The sequence below is a fragment of the Passer domesticus genome, assembly GCF_036417665.1.
Source record: "Passer domesticus isolate bPasDom1 chromosome 26 unlocalized genomic scaffold, bPasDom1.hap1 SUPER_26_unloc_1, whole genome shotgun sequence".
Lineage (NCBI taxonomy): Eukaryota > Metazoa > Chordata > Aves > Passeriformes > Passeridae > Passer > Passer domesticus.
Genome location: NW_026989901.1, coordinates 192,226 through 207,711, shown reverse-complemented (window position 1 = coordinate 207,711; position 15,486 = coordinate 192,226). Strand labels below are relative to the sequence as shown.

The 15,486-nt window shown below is 57.2% G+C and overlaps 1 protein-coding gene across 1 annotated transcript; it reads left to right on the top strand.

Annotated features, from left to right (window-relative positions):
- Positions 1-1,241: 1,241 nt before the first annotated feature.
- Positions 1,242-15,265, top strand: LOC135291659 (uncharacterized). The gene is made up of 6 exons (XM_064405921.1): positions 1,242-1,650; positions 1,840-2,841; positions 3,248-4,270; positions 4,707-5,711; positions 6,189-7,193; positions 7,444-15,265. Exons 1-6 carry the CDS (start codon positions 1,636-1,638, stop codon positions 8,314-8,316), a joined length of 4,923 nt encoding a protein of 1,640 aa, XP_064261991.1. The 5' UTR covers positions 1,242-1,635; the 3' UTR covers positions 8,317-15,265.
- Positions 15,266-15,486: the final 221 nt, after the last annotated feature.

The window sequence follows — 15,486 nt, the reverse complement described above, 5'->3', positions numbered from 1 at the left end:
CCAAAATCCCATCAGGGACGCCCAAAGTCCCTCAGGAATCCCAAATTACCCCAAAACACCCCAAAATTCCACCAAAATACCCAAAAATCCAGTCAGGGACCCCCAAAATCGCATCAGGGCAGCCAAAATTACCCCAAAAGTCCCCAAAATCTCATCAGGAATCCTCAAAATCAGGGCAGAGACCCCAAAATTACCCCAAATCCCCCATAACTCTGGTCAGAGACCCCCAAAATCAGCCCAGAACCCCCAAAATTCAGTTATGAACCCCCAAATCCAGTCAAGGACCCCCCAAAATTCCCCCAGATTTCTTCAAAATGTACAAAACCCAGTTGGGATCCCCCAAAATCCCCTCACGACCCTCCAACATCCCCCCCAAATTTCTGCAGGAACCTCAAAATCCCCTCAGGACCCCCCAAACACCCTCAGGACTCTCCAAAATCCCCCTCAAATCCTCTCACACCCCCAATTCTCCCTCAGGACCCCCTGAATTCCCCCCAAACCCCTTCAGGACCCTCAATTCTCCCTCAGATCCCCCCAACTCCCCTCATATCCCCTCAGCGCCCCCAAACCCCCTCATGACCCCTCCAAATCTCCTCAGGACCCACAAATCCACTCAAGACCCCCCCAGATCCACTCAGATCTCCCCAATTCTCTCTCAGAACCCCCAATTCTCCCTCAGGAACCCCAAACCCCCTCAGGACCCTCCACATCCCCTCAGAATTCCCCAAACCCCCTCACGACCCCCAGTTTTCCCTCACACCCCCCAAATCCCCTCAGGACACCCCAAATCCCCTCAAGAGCCCCCATTCTCCCTCAGAACCTCCCAAACCTCCTCAGGACCCCCCAAACCCCCTCAGAATCCCCCAAACCCCCTCAGGACCCCCCATTCTCCCTCAGGCCCCCCCAAACCCCTTCACAACCCCCAGTTTTCCCTCACACCCCCCAAACTCCCACCGCCCCCCATGCCGCTCCCCGCTCCCGGTGCTGGCCGCGGTCGCTGCCGCCCATCCCGCGCTGCCGGGGCGGTCCCGGGGCTCCCTCGGCGCCCCCAGATTCCCGCCCCGCTCCCCCCGGCCCCGCTCCGCCACCGCTGGGCCCCACCGGGACTACAATGCCCACAATGCACCGCGTCCCTGCCGGAAACTGTCGCTGACGCCGCCGCGGGGGAAACTTCCGCCAGTACTTCTGCCAGGCCTGGCTTCTGATTGGTCCGCGCTTCAAGGCAGGGCAGCTGTGCCGCCATCTTGGCTGAGGGCAGTTCCGCCCGCTCCTCACAGCGCTCCGCGTTCCCTCCTAAATCCAGCCGGGAACGGCGGAATTAATCCGGCTGGAAATGGCGAGGTGGAGCCTAAACCTCCTGGGGCTGAGCCTAAATCCCCTAGGATCCAGCCAAAGCGCCCAAATCCTGGAGCTTTCCAGGGATAGGGGCGGTACCGGTACGGTGTGAGAGGGCGGTGACTCCACATCGCCCCGCCCCTTTCCGGCCCCTCCAGAGGCGGTGCCGCCATTTTCTCGGCCCCGCCATTTTCTTGGCACCGCCCACGGGGCCGGTTCTGGGCCGGGACCGGCGCTGGTCCCCTATCTCCTTCGCCACCGGAGCGCCCTCAATGTGTCCCCAAGGTGTCCCCAGGGAGCATGGAGCCCCAAGAGGTGCGATGGGAGGGAGGGGACAGTGGGGGATGGGGCACACGATGGCAACAGTGTGGGGTGGCAGAGGGGTCAGGAGGGTGACAAAGGGACAGAGGGGACAGCAGAGCCCTCGGGGTGGGTGGACAAAGGGGCCCCCGGGATGGCACAGGGGCCATCAGGTCCCTGACACCTCCCCTGTCCCCTCCCCAGCTGTCCCCGGCAATGCTGCACCCGCCGGTCACTGTGGTGGCCACCCTGGGCGAGCTGCTGGCCACCCTGCCCAGGCTGGACGAGATGAAGATGCTCGTGTCCCCATTGCGCCTGTACTCGGACCTGAAGAAATTTTGCAAGGATCTCCGGGCCACGCTGTACCGCATTAATGGCACCTGGTGGCATCGCAATGTCACCTGTGATGGTGATGACCCTCCGACCTCCCTGAGCCGCGCCCTGGCTGCCTATGAGAGGACCCCATGGACCACCTGGTTCCACGTGACAGTGGAGGCCTGGCACTGGCACGAGTTGGTGGATGCTCTTGTGGACAGCTGGGCCCAGCTGGCCGGGGCGGCCACCAAGCTCCGCAACACCTGCAGGGAGGTGGCCACTGAGGCAGGATATAGAATGGCCACTGCCTGGGCCAGGCGGCTGCAGGACAAGGCTGCCCATGATGGGACAGCTCAGGAAAACACGGTGGAGCTGGGTCAGGCCCTGGGCAGGGAGGAGGGGGCCGAGGTGGTGGCCAGGCATGAAGCCCGGGTGAGGAGAGATGCCCGGGTGGCTACCAACAAGGCAACCAGGGCCACCACGGTGAGACAGCGGGCGGAGGAGGCCCTGGGGCTGCTGGAGCGCTTGGTGGCCGCGTGTCACGAAGCCACTGCTTTCCCCCAGGCGCTGCAGCGCCTGCTCAGGAACACTGAGGCTGCCCTGGAGGGGACAAATGAGGCGTCCCCCAATGTCCCTGAAGACTTGATGGCCAAGGTGGCCAAGGCCGAGCGGCTGTGGGAGGCCAATGCCCGCCTGGCCAAGGATCACCTGCTGGGAGCAGTTGATGACATCATCAAGTTCTATTTCACTGGTGGTCCTGCCAGCCCCAGTGGCTGTGGAGTGGCCGAGCGGTGCCAAAGAGCCATCGAGGACATCCCAAGGCTCCTTCGAGCCCAGGAGCATCCCCAGAGCATCCCCGAGGTGTCCCCAGTCAGCATGGAGCCCCAAGAGGTGGGACACTGGGGAGAGGGGGACAGAGGGGACACTGGGGGGGGTGGGGACAATGAGGGATGGATGGGACATGGGGCTGCAAAGGGGACAGGAGAGTATGGCAGGAAGGGGGGGGTCACAGAGCAGTGGAGGGAAAAGGGGGGGAGGGTGCAGTGGGGGCTGGGGATGACATGGTGTGGGAGGGGACACAGGGGACAACAGAGGGTGGCAGAGTATGAGTGTGGCAGCAGGGCGTGGCAGAGGTGACCGCGGTGGGGGCAGGGGGTGGGAGGAGCTACGAGGGGAGGGGCAGGGGATGGCAGAGGGAACAAGAGGCTGACAAAGGGGATCCCTTGAAGGCAGGGGGCCACCCCAGGAGGCCGTAAGTGCCACTATGCCAATGACACCTTCATTGTCCCCTCCCCAGCTGTCCCCAGCCCTGCTGCAGCCACAGGTCACCGTGGTGGCCATCCTGGGTGAGCTGCTGGCCACCCTGCCCAGGAAGAACGAGATGATGATGTTATCTGCAGTTCACCTGTACTGGGACCTGGTGGACTTCAACGAGTACCTCACCACCCTGTACTGGGTTGATGACATCTGGTGGCGCTACAAAGTCACCTCTGATGATGATGAACTTGTCACCTCCGATGATGATGATGACCATCTAATCTCCCTGAGCCAGGCCCTGGCTTCCTGGGAGAGCACCCCATGGACCACATGGGACCATGTGACAATGGCGGCCATCCAGTGGTCGGTGTCAGTGGACATGCTTGTGGACAGTTGGGCCCCACTGGCCAGGAGGGCCGCCAAGCTCCGCAACACCGGCAGGGAAATGGCCACTGAGGCGGCCGCAATGCTGGACCATGCCACCATATGGGAGAGGGAGCTGCAGGAGGAGGCTGCCCGTGATGGGACAGCTCAGGAAAACATGGTGGAGCTGGGTCAGGCACAAGGTGGGGAGGAGGGGGCCGAGGTGGTGGCTGGGCACGAAGCCCAGGTGAGGAGAGATGCCAGGGTGGCTGCCAGCGAGGTAACCAGGGCCACCATGGTGAGACAGCGGGTGGAGGTGGCCCTGGGGCTGCTGGAGCGCTTGGTGGCCGCGTGTGATGAAGCCACCGTCCTCCCCCGGGAGCTGCAGCGCAGGGTTGGGGACATCAAAGCCGCCCTGGAGGGAACAAATGAAGCATCCCCCAATGTCTCTGAGGCCTTGGTGGCCAAGGTGGCCGTGGCTGAACGGCTGTGGGAGGCCAACGCCCGCCTGGCTAAGGATCATCTGGAGGGGACACTTGATGACACCATCAACCTGTATTTCAGTTGTGGTCCCAACACCGCCTGTGGGGTGGCTGAGCGGTGCCAAAGAGCCACCGAGGGCATTTCAAGGCTCCTTCGACCCCTGGAGTGCCCTCAAGGTGTCTCCAAGGATTCACCAGTGAACATGGAGCTTCAAGAGGTGCGATGGGGGGAGGGGGGGACAGAGTGGGACATTTGATGGGGAGGAGGCAATGGGGTATGGGGGGGCATGGGGGGTGGTAGGAGGGGACAGGGAATCTTGAAGGGGACAGGGAAGCAGCAGGAAGCAGGGAGGTGACAGAGGGGGCGGGGACATGGTAGGCAGGGGACAGTGGGTGATGGGGGGACACACGGTGGTGGGGGACATGAGGGCTGTAGGGGGATGACAAAGGGGATAGCAGGGAGTGGCAGGGGCTATGAGTGTGGTGGTAGGGGGACAGCAGTGGGGCAGGAGGAGCTACGGGGGTAGGGGCAGAGGGAACAAGAGGTTGACAAAGGGACGGAGGGGACAAAGGGGATCCTTCAGCGGCAGGGGTCCACCTCAGGTTGCCACAAGTGCCACCAGGTCCCTGACACCTCCCCTGTCCCCTCCCCAGCTGTCCCCAGCCCTGCTGCAGCCACAGGTCACCGTGGTGGCCATCCTGGGCGAGCTGCTGGCCACCCTGCCCAGTCTGGACGAGATGATGCTGCTGTTCCTAAGGTGCCTGTACTGGGACCTGGAGGAATTTATCAGGGATCTCCGGGCCACTCTGTACTGCACTGATGACATCTGGTGGCACCGCAATGTCACCTCCGACGATGATGACCCTCCGACCCCCCTGAGGCGGGCCTTGGCCACCTGTGAGAGCACCCCATGGACCCCCCAGAACCATGTGACACTGGTGGCCAGCGAGTGGCAGGGGTCGGTGGCTGTGCTTGTGAACAGCTGGGCCGAGCTAGTCAGGGCAGCCACCGAGCTCCACAATGCCTGCAGGGAGGTGGTCACAGAGGCAGCCGACAGGGAGGCCACCAGCACCGCCCGGGCCAGGGAGCTGCAGGACAAGGCTGCCCGTGATGGGACAGCTCAGGAAAACATGATGGAGCTGGGTCAGGGCCCAGGTGGGGAGGAGGGTGCCACAGTGGTGGCCAGGCATGAAGCCTGGGTGAGAGAAGAGGCCAGGATGGCTGCCAGCTGGGCAGCAAGTGACACCAAGATGAGACAGCGGGTGGAGGAGGCCCTGGGGCTGCTGGAGCGCTTGGTGGCCGCGTGTGACGAAGCCAACGCCTTCCCCCGGGAGCTGCAGCGCAGGGTTGGGGAGATTGTGGCCGCCATGAATGGGACAAATGGGGTATCCCCAAATGTCCCTGAGGACTTGGTGGCCAAGGTGGCTGTGACTGAGTGGCTGTGGGACGCCAACGTCCGGCTGGCCAAGGATCATCTGGGAGGAACACTTGAGGACATAATCGACTGCTATTTCAGCTGTGGTCCCGACAGCCCCCGCTGCCACATGGTGGCCGAGCGGTGCCGAAGAGCCACCGAGGACATCCCAAGGCTCCTTCAAGCCCCGGCGCATCCCCAGAGTGTCCCCAAGCTGTCCTCAGTGAGCATGGAGCTCCAAGAGGTGCGATGGGAGAGGGGGACAGAGGGGACACGTGGTGGGGGAGGGGACAAGGTGGGGGGTTAAGGGGGCAATGAGGGATGGAGGGGAAATGGTGGGTGGTGGAAGAGGACGGGGTCGCAAAAGGGGAGGAGGGATTGGCGGGGGGGGTGACAAAGAGGGAAAGGGGACACGGGAAGCTGGGGCATTGGGGACGGGGGACACGGGGGGTGGCAGAGGGGACAGCAGCTGTGGCAGAGGCTACGAGTGTGGTGGTAGTGGGTGGCAGAGGGGACAGCAGAGGGGCAGGGGGTAGCAGAGGAGACAGCAGAGGGGCAGGGGGCAGAAGGAGCTATGTGGGGAGGGGCAGGGGATGGCAGAGGGAACAAGAGTGTGACAAAAGGACTGAGGGGGCAAAGGGAACCCCTTGGGAGTATGGGGCCACCCCAGGAGGCTGTAAGTGCCACCAGGTCCCTGACACTTTCCCTGTCCTCTCCCCAGCTGTCCCCGGCCTTGCTGCAGCCACAGGTTACTGTGGTGGCCATCCTGGGTGAGCTGCTGGCCACCCTGCCCAGGGTGGATGAGATGATGCGGCTGCTCATGTCCCCAACATGCCTGTACTGGGACCTGGAGGAATTCACCAAGGAGTTCCGGGACACCCTGTACCGCATTGATGACACCTGGTGGTACCGCGATGTCATCTTTGATGATGATGACCCTCCTACCAGCATAATCCAAGCCCTGGCTGCGTGGAAGAACATCCCATGGACAACCCAGGTCCATGTAATATTGGCAGCCTGCCACTGGCACAGGTCGGTGTCTGGGCTTGTTAACGGCTGGGCCCAGCGGGCCAGGGCAGCCACCAAGCTCCGCAACACCTGCAGGAGGGTGGTCAATGAGGTGGCCCACAGGGAGGCTACCTCCCAGACCAAGGAGCTCCAGGAGGAGGCTGCCCGTGATGGGACAGCTCAGGAAAACATGGCGGAGCTGGGTGAGGCCCCAGGTGCAGAGGAGGGGGCAGAGGTGGTGGATGTGCATAAAGCCGAGGTGAGGGAAGAGGCCAGGGAGGCTGCCAGCGAGGCAACCAGGGCCACCACGGTGAGACAGCGGCTGGAGGAGGCCCTGGGGCTGCTGGAGCGCTTGGTGGCCGCGTGTGATGAAGCCACCGCCTTCCCCCGGGAGCTGCAGCGCCTGCTCAGGGACATCAAGGCTGCCCTGGAGGGGATAAATGTGGCATCCCCCAATGTCCCTGAAGACTTGGTGCCCAAGGTGGCCGTGGCCGAGCGGCTGTTGGAGGCCAACGCCCACCTGGCCAAGAATCACCTGCTGGGGACAGTTGACAGAATCATTGAGTTCTATTTCACTGGTGGTCCCGCCAGCCCCAGTGCCTGTGGAGTAGCCAAGCGGTGCCGAAGAGCCACTGAGGACATCCCAAGGCTCCTTCGACCCCCGGAGTGTCCCAAGAGCATCCCCGAGATGTCCCCAGTCAGCATGGAGCCACGAGAGGTGGGACGGGGGGCAGAGGGGAACAGAAGGGACACTGGTATGGGGGGGGGGCACTGTGAGGGGGGGAGCAATGGAAGATGGGGGGACACAAGGAGGGGAAGGGACAGGGGGGCTTGTGAGGGGTGGCAGTGGAGACAAAATGCTGACAAAGGGACTGAGTGGCAAAGGTGATCCCTTGATGGCACAATGGCCACTGCAGGAAGCTACAAGTGCCACCAGGTCCCTGACACCTTCTCTGTCCCCTCCCCAGGTGTCCCCTCCGCATCTGCATGCGCTGGTGGCCGTGGTGGCCACCCTGGGCGAGGTGGTGGCCACTGTGACCGGGCCACACAGGGGCAAGTTCCTGCACGAGTCCCCAGACACCCTGCATGAGGACCTGAAGAACTTCACCCGAAGCCTCTGTAAGATCCTGGACCACAGCGATGTCACCTCTCTGGGCAACTCTGGTATCCCCTCCCTGGGCCGGGCCCTGGCCGCCCTCAGGACAGCCTCTGGGACCACCCAGGCCAATGTGAGAGCCGTGGCCAGCGCCTGGCGGGAGTTGGTGGCCAGGCTCGTGGACTGCTGGGACCAGCTGGCCAGGGAGGCCACCAAGCTCCGTGACACCTGCAGGAAGGTGGTCACAGACCAGCAGCTGATGGTGGCCCGGGACAAGGAGGAGGTGGCCCAGGAAATGGCCACACACGATGCCCAGGTGGTGGCAGCCACCAACGAGGCCATGGGAGAGGCTGTGGTGGCCACCAGGAGGGGACATTGGGCCGAGGTGGCCCTGGGGCCACTGCAGCGTTTGGTGGCCATGTGTGACAAAGCCACCTTGTTCAACTGGAACATGGAGTGCCGGCTCAAGGACATCAAGGCCATCCTGAAGGGGACAAATGAGGTGTCCCCTGATGTCCTCCAGGCCTTGGTGGCCAAGGTGGCCGAGTTTGAGTGGCTGTGGGTGGCCAGCGCCCGCCTGGCCAAGGATCACCTGCTGGGGACACTTGGGGTCATTGACAACATCCTCTTGAGTCCCTATGGTGACCATGGCGGCCCCGGTGGCCCCGGCAGCCACACAGTGGACGAGCGGTGCCAAAAAGCCATCGAGGACATTCCGAGGCTGCTGTTGTGGTGGTGTTTGTAGGTCCCAGGATGAGAGAAGAGATGAGAATCTGACTCCATTTTTCAGGATGATTTATTGTTTTATGATATTATATTAAATACGCTATACTAAAACTATACTAAAGAAATATCGAAAGGATACATCAGAAAGGTAGAAAAGAATGAATAGTAAAAACCCGTGACAGAGCAGAGAGCCTGACACAGCTGGTTGTGATTGGCCATTAATTGAAAACAATTCACATGTTTGGATAAACAATTCTCCAAACCGCATTCCAAAGCAGCACAACATGGAGAAGCTGAAGCTTCCCAGGAGAAAAAATCCTGGCAAAGGGATTTTACATGAAATATCACAGTGACATGCTGTGGGGACAGTGATGTCACCGGTGTGAAATCATTAGGGCAGTGATGTCACTGGAGAAAGTTGTGGACACTTCAGTCCCACCAGCCCCTCATGTCACCAAGTGCCCCTCAAGTGCCACCAGTTCCTCAAGTGCCACCAGCTGCTCGTGTCACCAAGAGTCCCTCAAGTGCCACCAGCTCCCCAAGTGCCACCAGTTCCTCAAGTGCCACCAGCTCCTCATGTCACCAAGAGCCCCTCAAATGTCACCAGTTCCTCAAGTGCCACCAGCTCCCTTAAGTGCCACCAGCTCCATTAGGTGCCACCAGTTCCTCATGTCACCAAGAGTCCCTCAAGTGTCACCACCTCCCTGAGTACCACCAGCTCCTCGAGTGCCACCAGCTCTTCGTGTCACCAAGACCCCCTCAGTTGTCACCAGTTCTTCGAGGGCCACCAGCTCCTCGTGTCACCAAGAGCCCCTTGAGTGCCACCAGCCTGGGACAGAACTGGCGCCACTGGGCTGGTGGTACTGCCATGTCACTGGTGCCACCTGCATGCTGTCCCTGTGTCCCCACAGAGGGGACACGCGGAGTGGCAGAGGGGACACAGGGGTAGTGGACAGGGGCTCTCAAAGGGACAGAGGGGACAGCAGAGCCCTCCAGGGAGGGCACAAGGGGGACCCTGGGAGGTCACAAGTGTCACCAGGTCCCTGACACCTCCCCTGTCCCCTTCCCAGCTGTCCCTTCTGCAGCTGGAGGTGATGATGGATGTGGTGGCCATCGTGGGCGAGGTGGTGGCCACCGTGACTGGGCCATACAGGGGCAAGTGCCTGCACAAGTCCCCAAACTCCCTGCATGAAGGTACCTGAGGAGATTCACCGGGAGGCTCCATAGGACCCTGAACCATGGCAGTGTCACCTCCACCGTGGTGTCCCCTCCCTGGGCTGGGCCTTGGCCACCCTCGGGGCCACCCTGGGACCACCTGGGCTGATGTGAGAGCCGTGGCCAGCGCCTGGCGGGAGTCGGTGTCCAGGCTCATGGACAGCTGGGCCCAGCTGGCCAGGGAGGCCACTGAGCTCCGTGCCACCTGCAGGGAGGTGGCCACTGCTGAGGCCACCACAGCAGCCACCGCCCAGGCCAGGGACTGGCAGGACACGGCCGCCTGCTTGGGGACAGCTCAGGAAAACACGGTGGCCACAGAACAGGAGCTGCCACTGGCCCTTGGCAGGGAGGAGGGGCTGCGCTCAAGGCCTGGGTGGTGGCGGCCACCAATGAAGTGCTGGTGGCCACCGTGGCCATGGGAGAGGCCGTGGTGGCCAAGAGCCAGGTGTTGATGGCCACCAGGAGGTGAAGGTGGCCCTGGGGCTGCTGGAGTGCTTGGTGGCCGCGTGTGACAAAGCCACCGCCTTCCCCCGGGAGCTGCAGTGCCTGCTCAGGGACATCGTAAACACCACGGAGGGAACAGAGGAGGAGTCCCCCAATGTCCCCAAGGCCTTGCCAGCCAAGGTGGCCATGGCTGAGTGCTGTGTGAGGCCAACGCCTGCTTGGACAAGGATCACCTGCTGGGGACACATGATGAAATCAACAACATCTTCAGTTCTGATGCCAACAGCTCCAGTATCCGTGTGGAGACCAAGAATGCCAAAAAGCCATTGAGGACGTCGTGAATTTGCTGCAGGGATGGTGATGTCACTGCTGTGACATCATGGGGGCAGTGACATCATGGGAGACATTGCTGCTCTCACCTGTCCCCTCCCCGTGCAATATTTGAGACAAATTGGGGGAATTTTCTGGGAATTTTCATTCATACTGTCCCAAATCTTGTTGGGAACTTCTGGGGTGATGTCACCGGGGACAGTCTAGGGACACTCTGAGGACACTCAGGAACACTCAGGGACAGGGGTGAAGGAGTCCCCTCAGCAGCTTCCTGCTTTCCATTGTGCCTGTAGCAGAGCCGGGACATAAATGACAATTTAAAAATTGCCTTCTGCAGTTCTGCATTGGCTTTTGCACTTTTGTATTGCCTTTTGCAATTTTTTACTGCCTTTTGCACTTTTGTATTGCCTTTTGCACATTGTTACTATTCAACAGCAATTTGATATGGTGTTTGATACTGATATTGATTGTTGGTGATTCCTTGTAGCGGCCGGTTGGTGCAATATAATCTATCAGTTCATGTGTGCACCGTACAGCCTCTAAATAAATTAATTAATTGAATATTTTATTAACTAATATTCTCTATATAAATCAGAGCGGGCTGATCTGAACTCTGTGTCAGACACATTACCTGACCCCAGTGAGAGACGAGTGGTCAATAAAGCCACCCCCACATTCCTTGAGGGGAGCACAGCCAGGGAGCTGCTTCACTGAGGTATATCCCCTTGGAAACCCTGGGTGGGATGCAAATACACCCGAGCAGATGGCAAAATTAAAATGATATCAAAGCCTTGTGATGTGTGGGTTAAAACATAGGGTCTCTAAAGCTGTAAATTGGTCAAAGCTTTACCAAATGAGGCCAAATTATGATGAATCTCCCGCTGATTTTTTTAAACAATTGAGGACAAACTGCCATCAAATATATTGATCTAGATCCTGAACCCTGATGGTAAAGCACACCTGGTTTTGTTCTGTGTGGATCAGGTTTCAAATTATATAAAAAGCAAAGATGAAGGGAGTTCAAGAGAGAGATAAACTCCTGGATGTTGCCTGGAAGGTATTTTGAGAAGGGGCTCCACTGAAAGAGTTAATCCCAACCTAGGAGGAAAGCAGCTCAGGAAAAGTCACCCAAGAAAGCTTTCCCTATGGAGAAGGACCAGAGTGCATCTTGTAAGAAATGGGGGCATTGGAAAAAGGACTGTCCAGTGATGAAAGAAAAATCATCCGTCCTTATCATAGCAGTGGTCCCCACTTGGAAATAATGAGCATTGGCTCCATGATTGCAGCAGGCTGATCAATCGCTTTGTTATACCATACTTTACTACTAAGAGAAACCCATTGCCTTGCCAGACAGTCACAACACACAGGTGGATCCAATGGGTCAATCAAGCCAAACAACCATTGCCAGTAGCCAATTGTTTTGGTTTAAAAGCAAAACCAGTGAGAAACTCCAAGGCAGAAACACAATTTATTTGGAAAAGAGAAAAAAACCCCAATTATATGTAATAGTACAAAATGAAACCACCGACTGAGTCAGAATACAACCTGACACGCTGCTAGTTAGGGCGGTGGTGGTAGCAGTCCAGATGAAATGGTCTTGCTGAAGTGGTGATCCCATAGAAAAGATCTGGCAGCTCTTGTCCTCTGGAAACCAGTGGGTAAGGGCTGCCTGTCCTGTCCCAAAGCCCAGATTATATCCAGGTGGGGATGCTGAGCTCCTCCCCCTGGGCTGAGCATCTCCCATTGGACTGATATCATTCTATGAGTTATGATTTGTCGGAACCCAGGACATTCCTCTGGCTGCTCTGGAGGACTCGAGACCCTGTCAGGGGGCTCAGAGACCTTGACACGGAGTCAAAAACACCTGTGTCTTTGAGTTTAGCCCATGGAAACAGCCACCAACTTGGTATGAAGATGTACAAGCCACAAGAGTATGGATAGAATGATATGAACTTGTCACAGGTAGAAAATGCAGAATTTTGGGGTTTAGAATGGGTGAAAAAGAGGCAAGATGGAGGAATCTGGGCTTGTTCTGCCTTTCTTCTTCTGGTCCTCCATCTTCTGCTGTGATGGTGGCACTTTGGGATTGGTTTAGAGACAGACTGTCTAACATAGGTGATAGGTATTGGAAAATTATTGTAAATAAAGTACACCTAGTTTTTAGTAGAAAAAGATAACAACACCCTGAGGGTGGTCAGTGTGCCACGAACCAAGGTCTGCTAGACCTCAGCAGGTCAGGGAAAGAATGTCACAGATAAGGAAAAATAGACAAGCTAGAAACCAGAGCTGAGGAATTCCGACTCCTTCTTTGATCACGGGGCTGGGAAAAAAGACTTTCCAACACCTTGGGGTCATCTTGACCACAGAGACTCCAACACTGGTGTCCCTGGGTGGGCATGGGCTTGCCTGCCCAGGCCACTGAACACCAGACATCGAATCCCAGCCCGAGAAGAGGCACACCATTGGAGAAAGATTCCTGAACAGACAACTTGACCTCTGCTGAGACAAGTCACTTCAAATTCAACCCGGAAAGGAGGAAACCTGGAAGGCGCCTGCGAGTTCCTCACCTGAGATCTGCTGGCCGGTGTCCAGGAAAACCTCCAGATTGATTTTGCAGATGACGCAGGTTTTTGTATGAGGGGTCAAAATTAAGAACATGGGGGGAGCTTATTCCCAGGAGCAACTTAGCATCTTGTCCGCCCTGCAGCGCGTGACGGCCACATATCCTATGGAAATTAATGAGAAGGAACTCAAGGAACTTTTACTATGGATTCTCTGTCATTACCCGTATTCAGAATCCTGTTTGTTTTTTGAGTCAGGGTTTTGGCAAGAAATCAAGAGACACCTTTATCATTGTCCTGGTTCAGGCCAAATTTGGGAGAGAACCCCCAATATCGGAACCCAGGACATCTCTCTGGATGCCCTGGATGGCTCAAAGCCCTGGCAGGGGCTCGGAGACCCTGGCCAGAAGCCAAAGACACCTGGGAATTTGATCTCAACCCATGGAGCAAATTACCAACTTTATATGGAGAAGTCCAAGTCACAAAACTTTAAGTAGCATAGTAGTAGCAATCACAGGGTGAAGGGAAAAATTTTGGAGCACTGTACAGGGGGGTTTTGAACCTTGTACAGGGGGTTTGGAACTCTGTATATGGGGGTCAGGGGTTCCAAGATGGAGAGATTTGGGTGTGCCCTGTCCTCTTCTTTCTTCTCCTTGGCATCCATGTTCAGGGTGATGTTGGCATTCACAGATTGGTTTAGAGTAGAAAGTCACTGTCTAACATAGGTGATAGGCATTGGAAAATAACTGTAAACATAGTATATGTAGTTTTTAGTATAAAAGACAGTACCAGCCCGAGAGGCGGAGAGTGTGCCTCAGACCAACCTGCAGAACAGACCTTGGCAGGCCAGGCAGAAAATGTTTGAGATAAAGAAATAATAAACAACCTTGAGAATGACAACCGAAGACTTCTTGACTCCTTCTTCGGCTGCTGGGTTGGGGAGAAGAGACTTTTAACAGAGACACACCTCAGGATCTTCCCAACCAGACCAGACCAGAGGAGATCCCGAGAGATTTTCAATCATCCACACCCAGGTAGAGTAAGGACCTGGCCACAGCCCAAGCTCAAACTGGATGGTATTCAGGATTACCTTTCTGTGTAAAACTGTTATCAAACTCAGAAGTGCTGAGAAAATCTCTAGAATGCCATAGCCACAGCCTTTAATTCAACCACTTGGGCTGAGGCTGGCTGGTGGCCTTCTGGCACTATGAGCTGTCAGTGAAGATGGTAGTTCTTTCCCCCTCCTTTTAATTACTTTTTTTATTATTATTTTCGTTTTTTCTTCAGAAGGCCAGCAGCAGTGGCGGGCAGTGGGACCCAGACGTGGTGGGCGGGATGGGAGACCCGGCCCTGGCGGGCAGGCCAAGGGACACAGACCCTGTGGGCAGGGCGGTGACACCGCCACTGCCGAGCCCAGATTCATTCGGCTCGTTCCCTTCCCCCAGCTTTGCACTGGTGTCATTTGGGGCACCTGGATCTGGGGTCCCTGGGACAGCCTGTGCCCATCCCCAGATGGGTGATTCACTTCTGCCTTCTCCTTCACCACCCACCCCCACCAAGCAGCCAACGTCTCAGCAATCCCCCCGGCATTTCGCCCTTCCCTCACTCCTGTGTCATCATCATATTTTCAGGAAAAATTCCCTTGCCCAGGATTCTTCTCCTGGGAAGCTGAGACACCTCAGAGAAAAAGGAAAACAATATTATCTCATTTGCTTCTCCCGTGTTTTGCTGCTTTGGAATGTGGTTTGGACATTGTTTATCAACAGGTGCATGTTTCATTGGTTTCATGTGAATCGTTTTGACTTAATGACCAAACTCTGTCGGGGCTCTGGAGACAGTAATGAGTTTTTCATTTTTATCTTTTAGCCTTCTGTAAGTATCCATTCTCTATTCTTCAGTACAGTTTTACTATTGTATTTTTTAATATAATATAGTAACATAATAAATTAACCTTCTAAGAACATGGAGTCAGATTCATCATTCCTCCCAATGATGGGGGACTCTGAAAATACCGCACTCCCGGGCATGGACCAGGGCACAGCCTCTCGGGACCCTGCTCCTCCCGCGCTGTGAATGAGAGTGGAACACACGCGGTGCCCCAAGGCATGGCAGGGAAGGTGCTGGTTCCAGGGAATGTTGACCTTTAGATTTTGCAGTACGGTCAGGATGGCGCCCAGCTGTGAGAGCACACCCCTGCTGAGGGACAGGCTGTGGGTGCTCGCTGCTGTCCCTGTCCCTGTTCCCTGGTGACCTGAGGGAAACAGCAGGGAGTAGGACAGCTGGGAGTGGCAGGGCAGGCCGGGGATCTTCTTCAGCACCACAGCTCACATCCCGGATGGGAGCCGGGCTGGCTGGAGGCGGTGGAGCCAGCAGCGGGGCATTCCTGGCCAGCACTGCAGGCACCACTGCTGATGAACCGGCTGCAGGCTGCGGTGTCTCAGGATCTCCTCTGGTCCGGTCTGGTTGGTGTGATTGGGAAGATCCCGAGGTGCGTCTCTGTTAAAAGTCTCTTTTCTCCAACCCAGCAGCCAAAGAAAGAGTCGAGAAGTCTTCGGTTCACATTCTCAAGGTTGTTTATTATTTCTTTATTTCAAACACTTTTTGTTTGGTCTGCTAAGGTCTGTTTTGTAGGTCGGTCC